General features: G+C 38.5%; 1 protein-coding gene across 1 annotated transcript in view; it reads right to left on the reverse strand.

Annotated features, from left to right (window-relative positions):
- Window positions 1-13,589, reverse strand: part of jak1 (Janus kinase 1) — a 44,110-nt gene that overhangs the window by 10,364 nt on the left and 20,157 nt on the right. The window contains exons 7-17 of the mRNA XM_061738723.1: window positions 12,399-12,520; window positions 12,007-12,186; window positions 11,330-11,487; window positions 11,005-11,119; window positions 10,032-10,218; window positions 7,231-7,340; window positions 6,584-6,736; window positions 5,274-5,361; window positions 5,052-5,179; window positions 3,689-3,827; window positions 90-241 (exon numbers count right to left, since the gene is read on the reverse strand). Of these exons, the coding sequence (XP_061594707.1) occupies window positions 90-241; window positions 3,689-3,827; window positions 5,052-5,179; window positions 5,274-5,361; window positions 6,584-6,736; window positions 7,231-7,340; window positions 10,032-10,218; window positions 11,005-11,119; window positions 11,330-11,487; window positions 12,007-12,186; window positions 12,399-12,520 (1,532 nt within the window). The remainder of the gene's footprint in view (window positions 1-89; window positions 242-3,688; window positions 3,828-5,051; window positions 5,180-5,273; window positions 5,362-6,583; window positions 6,737-7,230; window positions 7,341-10,031; window positions 10,219-11,004; window positions 11,120-11,329; window positions 11,488-12,006; window positions 12,187-12,398; window positions 12,521-13,589) is intronic.

The raw sequence follows: 13,589 nt of genomic DNA on the forward strand, positions 1-13,589 counted from the left end.
TAAAAAGTGATCATATTTTTTTTTGGGGGGGGAGGGGTGCATTTGTTTGGGGTATTAACACGTTGTCAGTGTTGCTGTGAGTCCTTTACCTCCGTTAGTTTCTTCTCTTTCAGGGGAACATCTCCGTTATAGCAGATCTCCCACAGGGTGGTACCAAATCCCCATTTATCAGCTGCCACGCTGAGCGATGATGCATTCTTCACACACTCCGGAGCGATCCAAGGGATACGATGCACACACTCTGCACACGGAAAAAAAAGGAAGACAGCCAAACAGAGTTAATAAGGTGTGCTGGCGTCTAACCTGACAGCTCCCCCTCATTTATAACATCATCTGCCAGTGACCTCATGGATGAAGTATGAGATGATTTATTTAACCGCGGTGAGAGACCGCGCTGATCTCAGCTCAATCAATACTACAGGACACTTCTCGGAAGATCAATTTTCTTATCTTTCTGTGTTAGCACAGAAAAGGTCTTGGGGAGGGGAAAACAACAACAACTTTTCATGATACTAGGGAATTACTTCTTTTGGAGCAACTCTAGATCTTAATATTTTTCCCAGATTTCCTCCCAGGAAAGAATTTCCAACTGCAGTGTTCGGTGGTCGAATGGATAAAAACCGAGAGCGTATCAAATAAACTGCTTCCCTTGGAAGACATGTCCACTGGAGAAAAATGAATCCCAAGTGCTAAAAATAAAAAGCCGTGCCGGTCAGCGACTCTTCAGGCCGGTGAGGGCAGGTTTGTGCTGGTCTGAACGAGCAGCTTCCTGGTAGGAGTAGGGCTGGGGATCGATTCCAATGTCAAGAATCGATTCCGATTCTTAAGATTCAGAATCGATTATCAAGATTTGATTCGATCCGATTCGATTCCGATATTGATTTGGGTTAGTGTTATTAAAACTGTTTTTTGAGCTGTTGCATGAATTATATGACTGTAGTTATGCAAAATATTACTACTATTATTACTACTTTTATTGAGATTAAACAGCAAGTATTGGCAGCTAATGATGCTGTAAGGACCAATCAGCTCCCAGAATGCTGATAGAACTGCTTTCAGAAACATCATGTGGGTCAGAATTACCAAACAGATCCAGGGAGGAAACAGAGACGGATGAAATCGGTTTTATTTTTTCCCACATTCTGTTTTTATTTGTTCCATTTTCGGTCTATTTTGGTTTTTAATTTTTGAGCATTTGGTTTTTGGCATTTTTTGCAAATGCAACCCCAAGACAGAAAGTAATGAAATATAGACAATTTATGCAATTATAACCTAACACTTTAATGTTTTCATACCTTTAAACATATTTAAAGGCAAAAAACATGGCACCGGTTATTCTCGTGTCCAACAAAACATTCCTTTTTTGGGGATAAACAAAAAAATAACCAAAAGTTCTAATGTAATGATGAAAAATAAAAAAAAATACATAAATAAATAAAAGAAGAAAAAAAATCAAAAAAAAAAAAAATCGATCTTTAGACGTATGAATCGATTTTTAGGAATTAATATGAGAATCGATTTAGAATTGGGAAATCGATTTTTTCAACACAGGCCTAGGTAGGAGCGAGCAAAGGACAGGCAAAACTTCGACTCAGCGCCGTGCGGCGGTGCCTCCAAGAGAACGCATCTAAATAAACAGATTTGTTGTAGGGACAGGTTCATGTTTCCATTCACACGATGATTACAGGAACCGCCATCAGACAGAAACTGTGTGGGTTACACATCTTCTGTATTTAATAGGATTGAAAATGTGTGAATGCTCCTTAGCTTTACTCGTCTTAGTAGGAAGTGACAAGAGGAAAGTTTCTTCAAATATTACATGTGCGAAAACCCGACTAACTACTGCAAGCATAGACTGTGTATTTCACTGACCCTCTTACTTGGATGTAAGATTGACTTTTTTTGTATTTGATGTCATTTGTTTTTATAATCGACACTTGTGTCACATGTCGTTCGGCTTAAAGGAGAGATCTCTTTCACATTGTACAGGACTGTCTCAGAAAATTGGAATATTGTGATTTTCTGTAATGCAATTACAAAAACAAAAATGTCATACATTCTGGATTCATTACAAATCAACTGAAATATTGCAAGCCTTTTATTATTTTAATATTGCTGATCATGGCTTACAGCTTAAGAAAACTTAAATATCCTATCTCAAAAAAATAGAATATTCTGTGAATCTTAATCTTAAACTGTAAACTGTAATATTTCAGTTGATTTGTAATGAATCCAGAATGTATGACATATTTGTTTTTTTTTTTAAATTGCATTACAGAAAATAAAGAACTTTATCACAATATTCTAATTTTCTGAGACAGTCCTGTATAGTGATATACTGTATGTTGAGGGTGTAAAGCTTTTGAGCCAAACAAAAACTTAATTTACCCTCCACAACAAATCCTAATTATGATTTCATCAGAGCCGAATCACGACATTAAGAATCGTTGCATCTTATTTACCTCAACAGCTTCCAAAAGTAAAACCATTCATGCCATTAGGCGTCTTTCCCTTTTCAACAGTCACACATACCACGTTGAGGCTTTCACACCTCATCAACTTAAACACACACACTGTCGTCATGCTCCATATACCAGGAACAAGCAACAAATACAGGACAGTTTAGACAAATGATTTGAAGCCGGTGCTTGAGGGAGACGTATTGCGTATTGAGACAGCTTAAACGATTGCTTGACCTCTGCAGCTCAAATCCATAACATCGAACGAGGGGATACGTGTTCGCAAGTGTAAAGGGAAGGGAGCCAACAGAAGTGGGAGCGGGAACAGAGTGTCAGGACCAAAAAAGAAAAGAAAAAAGAAAAAAAGGGAGTGGATGAGAAGAATAGATTTCAGGGTTTGAGTAAAGCAGATTGCTGGGAAGCAGGCGAGAGGGCTCTCTAAGGGTTCCTGAGCACTTTACGGCCTGCGTTAAATTAAATCTATGTACAAGGACATTGATGTGTAACTGGAAGACTGGCTGATCAGCAAAGTGATAGAAGCAGAAGAAGAAATCTTGAATGTTTCTGGGAACGAGGCGCGAGGAAGGGGTATTCCCAGAGGCGCGCAGAGAGGCCCATTTGTACGGCAACATTTCCACTGGGTCCTGTGGTGTGCCAGATCCATCCGAGCAGATGAGACTTCTAACCGACAGACAAACAGAAACTTGAGGCTGCCATCTGAGAGGAACTGCAACTTGAGATATGTGCATTGTCTGAACTAAGATCAAGCTTTTACGAAGCAAATTACATTCTCAAATGGAAAAACGCGCCCACTGCAACGTGCACCAGTAACGCAACGACGACAGGCCCAGCCTGATGGAAATGGTCTTCTTTTATTAGGTTTTCTGCCTGTTGCCTAGGGAACCAATTAGGTTGCAGAGGAGAATTTTAAGAAAAAACTGAGAAGTTGCATTAGTGTCTATCTGGGAGTAAAGTGGAAGGAGACAGGAAAATCTATTCATCTTTAATGTTCAAGTTAATTTTAAGAAGTTATTTGAAAAGTCTCATTTGAACCGTGTAAATTTCATTTGAGGGAATGTTTTGTTTTGGGGTTTTTTTTTTTCTTACATTTTAGTTTCACTTTCATTTATAGCTTTCACAGTAGTTTTGAAATGTTCCATGGTAAGCATTTTGCAACTACTTAAGTTGCATTTTAAGCTCCAGTGAAGTACTGAGTGCGTTGTACTCACCCTCTCTGGTGAGCACTGTAATTGGTATTCCGGGGTCACTGAGCTTGATAAACGGCCCCCCTTCATCTGCACTCAGCCCCTCTCTGGCCAGCAGAATGTTCTTGGCGCACACAAAGCCGTGAACCAGCTTTTTGTCCTCCTGCAAAACACACACAACAGCCCATAATTAAGACATTTTCAAATTGTGTTGATTGAAATGATTTGACTGAAGAGAGGTTTGTGAGAACAGTGCCTTGCAGAATTTAACAATTTTCCTGTTTTGGACGGCACATCTAATTCAGTTGGTGGACAACAAACTTTAAAACAATCTGCGTTTAAAAGTTTCACCTTAAAGCAGCACAAAGGATTTTTTCAGGGATCTTTTTCTGTTTCATTTCAAGTAGGCCTGTGTTGAAAAAAATCGATTTTCCGATTCTAAATCGATTCTCATATTAATTCCTTAAAATCGATTCTTATGTCTAAAGACCGATTTTTTTTTTCATCATTTTCGCCAGGTGAACTTTAATCCCAGTAGTCGGACACACAGTTTGTCATGACACTTGGTGTCACAGGTGCTTCATGGCAATATGTGTGCATGGTGACAGAATAAATTAGATAAGCTAAAATGATTTGTTTTCTGCATGAACTGTTGCAATTTCTTTCTTTTTTGCACTTTAAATGGATATTGAAAGGCCTGTTTGAGTTATTTATTTCTTAGTTATTTCACTAGTTATTTTACAGTCATATAATTCAGGCAACAGCTCAAAAAACATTTTAAATAACACTAAGCCAAATCAATATCGAATCGGATCATGATAATCGATTCTGAATATTAAGAATCGGAATCGAATCGATTCTTGACATTTGAATCGATACCCAGTCCTAATTTCAAGCAATATTTTATTAGTTTTATCGATCTCCCATCCCTACTACTGATTAAAAACCACCTAGAATCACCCACACTTAGCTTGCATTCCTCCCAGTTGTCACTGTCCAACTTTGTTAAGGAATATTACATAAGATAAAGCAAAAAAAAATAGTGTTGCTTTTGTGGCAACTTGAGAATTGGTGTCAAACTAAAAAATGAACCTTTAACTCAATCTCAATTCTCTGGAAGAATTAAAATGGATTTAATTGAAAACGTGATCATTTCTGGCATCATCTTATTATTCCTTCAATTCAAAACAATCTGCCAAGCCTTGTCAGCGAAAACCACCGCCAAAGCATGATGCTGCAACCCAAGTGCTTCACTGCAGGGATGACGAGAGTTTGTTCCACGTGTTTTCTTTGATAGCCAAAGCATTTCTTTACGTTTCACCTGACCAGATGAGACACCACTACTCAACACTTCTGCAAGGCGCGGTCATGAGTGTTCGACTCTTACCAAGTAGCTGAGAGCGGAGGCCAGCTGGTTGGCCACCTGTAACTTCCACGGGGTGCCGAGTGGAGTTTGCTGTCTCCTCATAAACACGTCCAGTGGTCCTAGTTGGACAAACTCCTCTACCATGATATCTTGTGTTGGGAGGGGAAAAATAAGTTTTAACACTTTTTATTTTTACGTCCCAGCACCATATCTTCAATCACACTGCTCTTAGCGTGTACTTACTCTCCTGGTGGCGAACACACACTCCGTAAAGCAGCACAATGTGTTTGTGGGACACTTGCCGCATCATACTGGCAGTTTCAAAGAAAGCCTGCCAACACAAAGGCAAACGGATTCAGCATTTATACAGCAGACAACAAAAGTTTATTTCATTACAATTAGGATTTAACTGCTGTTATTAGCTTCAAGTAGGGGTGTAACGATACACTAATCTCACGATACGGTACGATACACGATATTGAGGTCACGATAACGATACGATACGATATTATAGCAGTATTTTTTTAACAACCTTGAATGAGGAACATATGACTGGAAAAAAATGTCTTTTATTTGAAAGACACAAAATACAAAACAATGCTGTGTGTTTGCCCTATTGTTACAGTTTGTAATGCTTTATAACTGTTTAAGTTTTAAAGAGAAAGCCAGGCCAAACATTTTACACAAACTGAACTAAAAGTAAATGTCAGGTTTGCATTATGCATCTTCAGTTTCATACAAGTAAAAAATTTTTGCCACAAACTGAATAGTTTCTCTCATGTATGATTTGACCTTTTTCTTTTCCAGAAATTTAACAACTAAAATTAAATAAATAAATAAAAGTAAATAAATACATACAATTTTACATCATAAAAAAGATTGATTCATGCTCACCTTATAAGTGTAAGAGGAGATTTATTTTTGTTAAGAAGGTTATTTTGGTAATTCAGGGTTCATTATTTTATAAATTATATTCTGTAAATCAGGGACTATAATTACACTAGTCAGTTTATCTGTAGTGATTAGTATGTTTTAGATTGGGTGGAGTGATACAGCACTAGGTGCTGTGTTGATGTTCTAAAATCCTACACTGTTGAGCAGACATTAAAGAACACTCGAACTCAGCAGAAGTTGTCCCCGTGTTTGTCCTACTCACAACCCGAAAAAGTTTTAATTTAATAAGGTAAAGCTTAACTCTACACCAGACTTAAAAGTTCAGAGCTCAAAACCCCCCAAAGAGTCCCGTGATCGGGACCGCAAAATGGTACTAGTTTCTTCTGAGCGGAGTAAGATTTTGGTCCGCTGGTCGAGGCGCGGTCGGCACGGATGCGCGTTACTATCAACACAATAGATTAATATTAATAACACAATTTTGTGATACACTTTGCCACCTCCACGACACGTTTCGTGACGTTTTTGTATCGCGAAATTTCGTGGCACCATATATTGTTACACCCCTAGCTTCAAGTATGGTTGGAAGTTACAAAACAAATTCAGTATTAATAAATTCTCATGGAAAATGTGTAGAAATAGTTTGATGACCAGTCTCTCACCAAAGAGATGTCCCTGTGTCCAGAACCCAGCACCTTGAGGACCACCTTGACCTCCTGGAAGGATGTGTAACCTGCATCCTCCTCGTCCTCGCTCTTCACCTTCAGAGTGCCTGAATAGATGTTGGTTTTTGTGCCTAGACCGAGGTGCTCCTCCTGATAACAGCAGGGAGACAAAACAAACAGCGGTTCGTAAAACTGTTGCTATGACAAGGGGGGGGGGGGCACTTGCAGGTTTCAACAGACAAAGTAAAGTTATCTTTATGAGTGTAGGTACACGTTTCCCCTTTTACCTGCTCTCACGTCATAAATAGCAGGAAGTTGTGTGACTTCATACATTGCGTGTGGACTAAGCTCTTGTATGCTTTAAGCCTGCCCTCTGTACTGCTCTTGTACAATGGAAACACATTTTAAAGTAATAAAGGAAATAAAGGAAAATCTAATCTAATGCTGTAAAGTTTGTCACCATTTAAATGTTGCAAACAAACTGAACATTGAGCTTTTATATAAAAGAAAATAAATGTACTTAAATCTCTGTAAAATTACATGCAGACAATTTTTTCATAGTCATATTTACATGTTTATGATCATAACTGCATAATAACAAATGTGTTATCAGACTGTAACATGAGAAACAAACAGAAACAAACCTGTTCTATCTCCTCCTTAAGAATGCGGTGAAAGCTGAGCTGACTCTCCTGCATGGGTGTCTGGTGGGCCTGCACTCTGTCCTTCGTCACCACCAGGAGGTTAGAAATCTCTGCAACACAAGCATAAATATGTTTTTGTAGAACGTTGTGTAAGCACAAAGTACCAGTCAAATGTTTGGACACAGACACTTATTCTAAATGAATAGTAGGAATGTCCACATTTTTGACTGATTGTGCACATCACTCCAGTTTGCAGCTTTATCTTATTGCAAATCAGTCAGTTTAAAGTTCATTTTGCAATACCCAAGTGCAATAATGCGCTGTATGCACCTACTCAGCTCAAAAGAAAACTGTAAACAAAAGAGTTGCATCAATGTGGTAAGGGCAAGTGTGTATACATATATATTCAGGTTCAGGCACCATAATGGTAGTTGGTTTAATTCACCGTACAAATTGTTACAGATTACTTTTGTAATACTGTATTTGACCCGGTCTTTGTACGTTTTGACCGTATAAAAACGTCATTCTTGCCATTTTAAGAATGAGATGTGTACCTGCTGTACTCTACTGCCCTTACTTTTTGACAACTTGTGCTTTTTATTATTTTACCTCTTTTCTTATCATTTTATTTGTTATTTACTGTTTATTTGTGTCTTGCCGCTTTTAATGTTGATGTAAAGCAATTTGAATTACCTTGTGTTGAATTGTGCTACACAAATAAACTTGCCTTGCCTAATGATTCATTTATTTTGTGTAAACATTGTGTGCAGGATGAAAAAGTGAAAGCGTGTCTGTGCATGAGGGGTTTTTCATGTGACAAAACCAAAATACTGTGGTTCAAAGACAGGGAGACTGTGTACCATCAACATCATGTTGAAGAGCATCAAGAATAATGTACCGCGACATCCAAATACGTGTTTGCATGCAAAATCCAAACACGACTTGCTTGCAGATCAACTTCTGTTATAATCTCTTTACACATGACCTTTAATCCCTTCAATCAAGAAATAACATTCAGACAGGCACCCTCCCTCTTTCTACACAATCTATCCGCTTACATTATATTTAATATAACATTACACAATATGTACAGCAAATAAAGTCAGCAAATGAGCACCAAGTACAAGTGTGTTCCTGTTGCAGACAGAGCTGTATAATACCATAAATATTTAAACAGTCACAGCAACGCAGCACTCCGATCTTTTATCTTCCTCTAAAGCAGAAGTGGCAGAAGCCGCTAGCAGATCACCATCATGACAACAACCAGCGACACACACACTCCAACAAACACAAACCCTTCAGCGAGTCCTGGCACACATGCACGTATGGCTCCACCTTTCCCGGTGTAAAGTAAACACAAGAGCTAGTTTGGCTCCGGAAACCCACATTTACAACTCTCTTCCTCCCTGACACCATTTCAGAGAGACAGACGAAAGGCACACACATTGTTCCTGGTAGCACCATTTCCCCTACCCTAACACACACACACACACACACACACACCTACGAAACTTTCAAGCACAAGTCCACATTATTTTGTACATGAAAGGAAAGACGTCATGTGATTTAATGTTCAATTCTGTTGCAGATCTCGCCTAATGTCACGGACAGGTGTTATTCAGTGGTACTTGTTACCACACCCAAACAGAATGCATTGTTTAAAGTAGTGCGATGTTGTGGTGTACGGGGCGTGGGTTTAAAATTCAGATACCAAAACGGACAGCAGGATGTTGCAATATTGTGCTTTAAGCGAACTGAAATAGCACAGCAGAGTTGGTTTACAGAAATTGATTTTCTCAACCACCAAGGCGTGTTAATCAGAATGTTGGGACTCTGCCAAACCAGCTTTAATCTGATTTAGACATTTCTCACAAAGCTTGCCACTAGTCAAATGTATTGCAGGTAAATGTGTTGTTGCACTTACTTTCCCATTTACCCACTTGTCAGAAAGCTATCAAACATAACACAACGCACAAAAGTCATGTTAAGCTCAGCATTACTTGAAAATCCCATTCCAAATATAGTCTTTTTTCTCAAGTTCTTAGTATGTTTTGCTTTTTTACTCCCCACTTGTTCCCACGTGGCCATTTCAAAAGATCACAAAAACGAGAAGCAACAAATAGGACTTCTGACAGACGTAATATTCTACTTGGATTCAACTTTATCTTTCACTTTCTATATGAATCTGGGTCACACCTACTTCTGTCTGTCCTATCCTTTTACTACTGATACTAATCTACTTTTTTTTTTAAATGCAAGAAAAAAAGCTTTTCACTTAAGTATTTATCATGTTTGCACACTAATAAAAAGAACAAACTTACTTCTGGACTGATGTTTTATGTTTGTTTGATATTTGCTTTTGTATTTGTTATTACTATTATTTTTTAATTTGGCATACTGTATGTCCTATATGTTATGTTTTTGTTTTGGTCTCTGATGTTGTTGTTTTTTTTGTTTTGCTTTTTATTTTTGGGGTGAAAAAGAAAATGCAGTCTTTTCTTTTATAAGGTTTCCATTTACTGGGTTGTACTGGAAGTTTACATGTAACTACAAAACTACCTCTGCTTTGTATACTTCTGTGAAAATCCAATAAACAAATGTTTAAAAAAAAAAAAAGAACAAACTACACAACTGCATTTTATGATGGTGCAACACATTTGCTCTCACCTCCACTTTCTTTGTTATTATTATTAGTCGATTTGTAATTTGCAGATTTTCTCCTTTTTACTCAGTTATTATTACTGTCAATACACAGGGTTAGGTTCTAGTGTAGCATTTGTCTGTAGCAACACCACATTTACCTCTTGGTTGGGGAGGACAGCAGCGGAGCAGCTGGAAGTGGAGGTTGTCGGTGCGAAGACTCTGGCCTTCGAGGTGCTCCAACAGCTCTTTGAGGGTGGGCCGAAATGTCTCGGTGTCAAACAGACGGTAGCCACTGGAAAACACCTCAATCTGGAAGTTCTTGTACTGGCGCACAGCACGAGACTCCTTCACGTCCATTTGGATAAAGAGGGAGAACATTTTTAAGCAGCCAAGATTTAGTATTCAGTTTTTATTTCACTTATCATGTTGGTCCCAAGCTGACTCAAAAAAACTACATTAACCTACAGTATTATGGTCTTAATGTTCTGTAATGCTGGTTTGTGAATTGACAACAGTCTCCAGCCCACCTCTGGGATGCAGCTTTAGTTGCGCCACCAGATAACACTTGGTTTATTCCTGTCATATTCATGCGAGCCAGTGCTCTGAAGGGTGCGTTAGGACTGATTAGGTCTGATGAAACACAACGAGGATTTTGCACATCTTTGTTTCCATTTGTGGTTTTCCCTGAACTATGGTTTTGATTTTAGTTGTGCTTTTTAGAACATGGCCTTTACCAGGAGTTTTACTTCTCTATAAAGTATACTGCCTGTACATTATGAACACCATGGAATCTTATGTCCATTCCTCTATGTAAAACTTTTTGAGTTGTGGTCAGAGTAAAATGACTCGTCACCACGAGTCACTAGATGGGTTGTTGTAAACATTCTGGAGACTTCTTTACTGTTGATGTAAGTGCTGTGGAAAAAGTAACTAGGTGGTGGACCAACTGATGGTAAGTGGAGTATCAATGGAGTATCACAGATTTGACAGCATTTGCTTTCCAACCTAATCTTTCATAAATCTATGAGAAGCAGATCATTAAGACTCAACTTGTTGGGATCTATCGTTTCATTTCACGGTGGGTTACAGGCGAAATGTTTCGTAACACCTAAGGAAAAAAGTCTACTCTACCTCTTGGCAGACGACAGTGATGATGATAAACTCATAGTCAGTGCAGCTCCAGCGCAAGATGTATGAGCCCTCCTCGTTCCCGTCCTGTCGCAGCTTGTGAACCGCATACTCCGTACTGGAGAAGGGGAAAAAAAGTAGGTTCAAAGTGTCAATGTTGTCAAAAAGGCCATTATTATTATTATTGCTTGTGTATCATGCGCAGCTGTTTAAGTCCAGACTGAGGTGTAAATGCATCTGAAAGCAGGAATGGGTAAAACCTTTTGTGAAGAGGCCAGAAATATTCCAACACACACAATCCAAAAAAGTAAAACTAAAAGGTGCAAACCAGATGGGTCCGTGGCAGCCGCTGTTGATGTTGTGCACTACTGAAGGTGGGGCCACCTCCTTGCACAGGTAGTGATGGGCATCCACAGTCAGCCTGAAGTAACCGTCCACAAGGGCTGCAAAGGACAGAGCCTCAGCCTTAGAAGCCATTTTCACCTCCTGGAAATAAAGTGATGACATAAAGACAATAAGGGAGGATGAAAGTAGCCAGAATAGCAGCTACTAATAACTCACACGCACAGCAAATTCATTTTTCTTAATAGGAAGCATGGCATCAGCATGTCTGATGGCCTCCTGCCAAGAGACACGCTTTGCTTCTTAGATGATCTAATCTCGCTAAACGTAGGCACCACTGTCAAATAAAACTAAGACAGAGGAGGGGTTGACTGGAAATCTGGTTTACCGAAACTTTTCCCAGTGAACCAGGAAAATTTGGAGGACAGTTATTTTCTGCCAAAGATTGTAATGATTGTCAGCCTATCGTGCAAAGATGGAGTGATTAAGTATCTTGCATCCATCACACAAAAGATGTAAAGGTTAACGGGAAAGGCTTGGGGAAAGTTTGCTGCTTTGTTGTGGAGGCTTACCGTTTTAAATAAACTATCAACAAGGTAATTGCTTTATTTTAAATATAGCATGAACGACGAACTGAAACAGGGTGTGGTAATCGACTCTCACCATCTTTTTGTTGTCCTGTCTTATGATGGTGACGGTTGTCTCTTTGATAACCGTGTGTGTGATTTCATGGAAGTCACAGAACATAGTCCAGGCATCATTTGCATCTTTCTTTTCATTTTTCTGCTTGCTGTCTTGTTTGTTCTTCTTTGTCTTGGCCTTTTCTTTGGAGATTGCAGACTCCTGGTTGGCAAAAAAAACATAAAACTTAAATATTTAACTTGCACGCCAGAAGATGACAGAGATAAGTTTATTCAATCTAGGGACAATGCAAATATTATGAAAGTCATCTGTCATTCAGTGTTCTGTTGATAGCAGTTTACATGATGAAATTAAAACCACCAAGGTTTTGACAGAAACCCGTTTTCTAACGTTCTTACAACGTTTCTACTCACAGAGGACGGTTTCTTCCTCCAGGAAATTCCAGCAACACCAGTAACAAGGACCTGCATGTCATGGCACGTCTCCCCGTTCTGACACAGAGGCTGACTTTGGCCTTGGCTCTGACTGTAGTAACCTAGAAACAGCCAACCCACACCGTTTTTACACATGACTGTTCATGAACTACATCATTTTGCTTGTTTACATATTACACACACATATATATATATATATATATATATATATATATATATATATATATATATATATATATATATATATATATACATATATACACACACACACCATATTTTCTGGACTATAAGCTGCACCTGCATATAAGCCGCATCTGCTCTATTTAATAAAAAAAAAGATATGCAAGCCGCAGATATTTCTGTTGTTAGATTAGATATTTACTACATGTACAGAAGGATTTTTAACTGTAAATGATGTACATGTTTGTACCTAAATAGATCCTTTCCTAACAGTGTCTTTTAACACGGCAGCAACTTTGCTGATTAAAGCGGGACAGAACGAAGAGAAAATAACCGAAATTTATTTATTTATCTATTTATCTGTTTGAAATCTGCTTCTACCTACTTCTATCTGCTAAAGAAGAAGCAGCGTATTCTTCTTTGCATTTATTTTGTCTTAGTTTTGATTCCAATTCTGGTTAGAGCTCCCCGAGTGGTGGAAGAAAAATCCACAGAATAGAACCTTTGTATAAGCTGCATGGATCAAAACCTATGAAAAAAGTAGCGGCGTATAGTCCAGAAAATACGGTATATATATATATATATATATATATATATAAATAACATTTTACTGTGAAAATACATCATAAGTGAAGCTTGCGAATTCTCTTCTTAGTTGAAGTTATTCTATATTTACCATGAAAGAAAATTTAGATAGGTCAGTGTTTAAAGGAAACCTATTATGGCATCTAATAGCTATTTTAAACAGTCTTTGAATGTCTTAAAAACAAGCTTTTGATTGTTTTTGCTAAATAAATGAGAAATTCCGCCTCTGAGTCATGTCTTTATCATCCCATTCTCTAACCTCATTATCTATGCAGGATTCTGAGTGGGCGGGGAGGCTATGATAATGAGGCTCTGTGCTGATTGGCTGCCTGAATGACACGTAGAAAATGGCGGAAGCTCAGGCCGGCGGAGTTGTTGTAAATCGCCAGTAAATCGCTCCCGTCG

This window comes from Cololabis saira, chromosome 13, assembly GCF_033807715.1.
Source record: "Cololabis saira isolate AMF1-May2022 chromosome 13, fColSai1.1, whole genome shotgun sequence".
In the NCBI taxonomy this organism is placed as follows: Eukaryota; Metazoa; Chordata; class Actinopteri; order Beloniformes; family Belonidae; genus Cololabis; species Cololabis saira.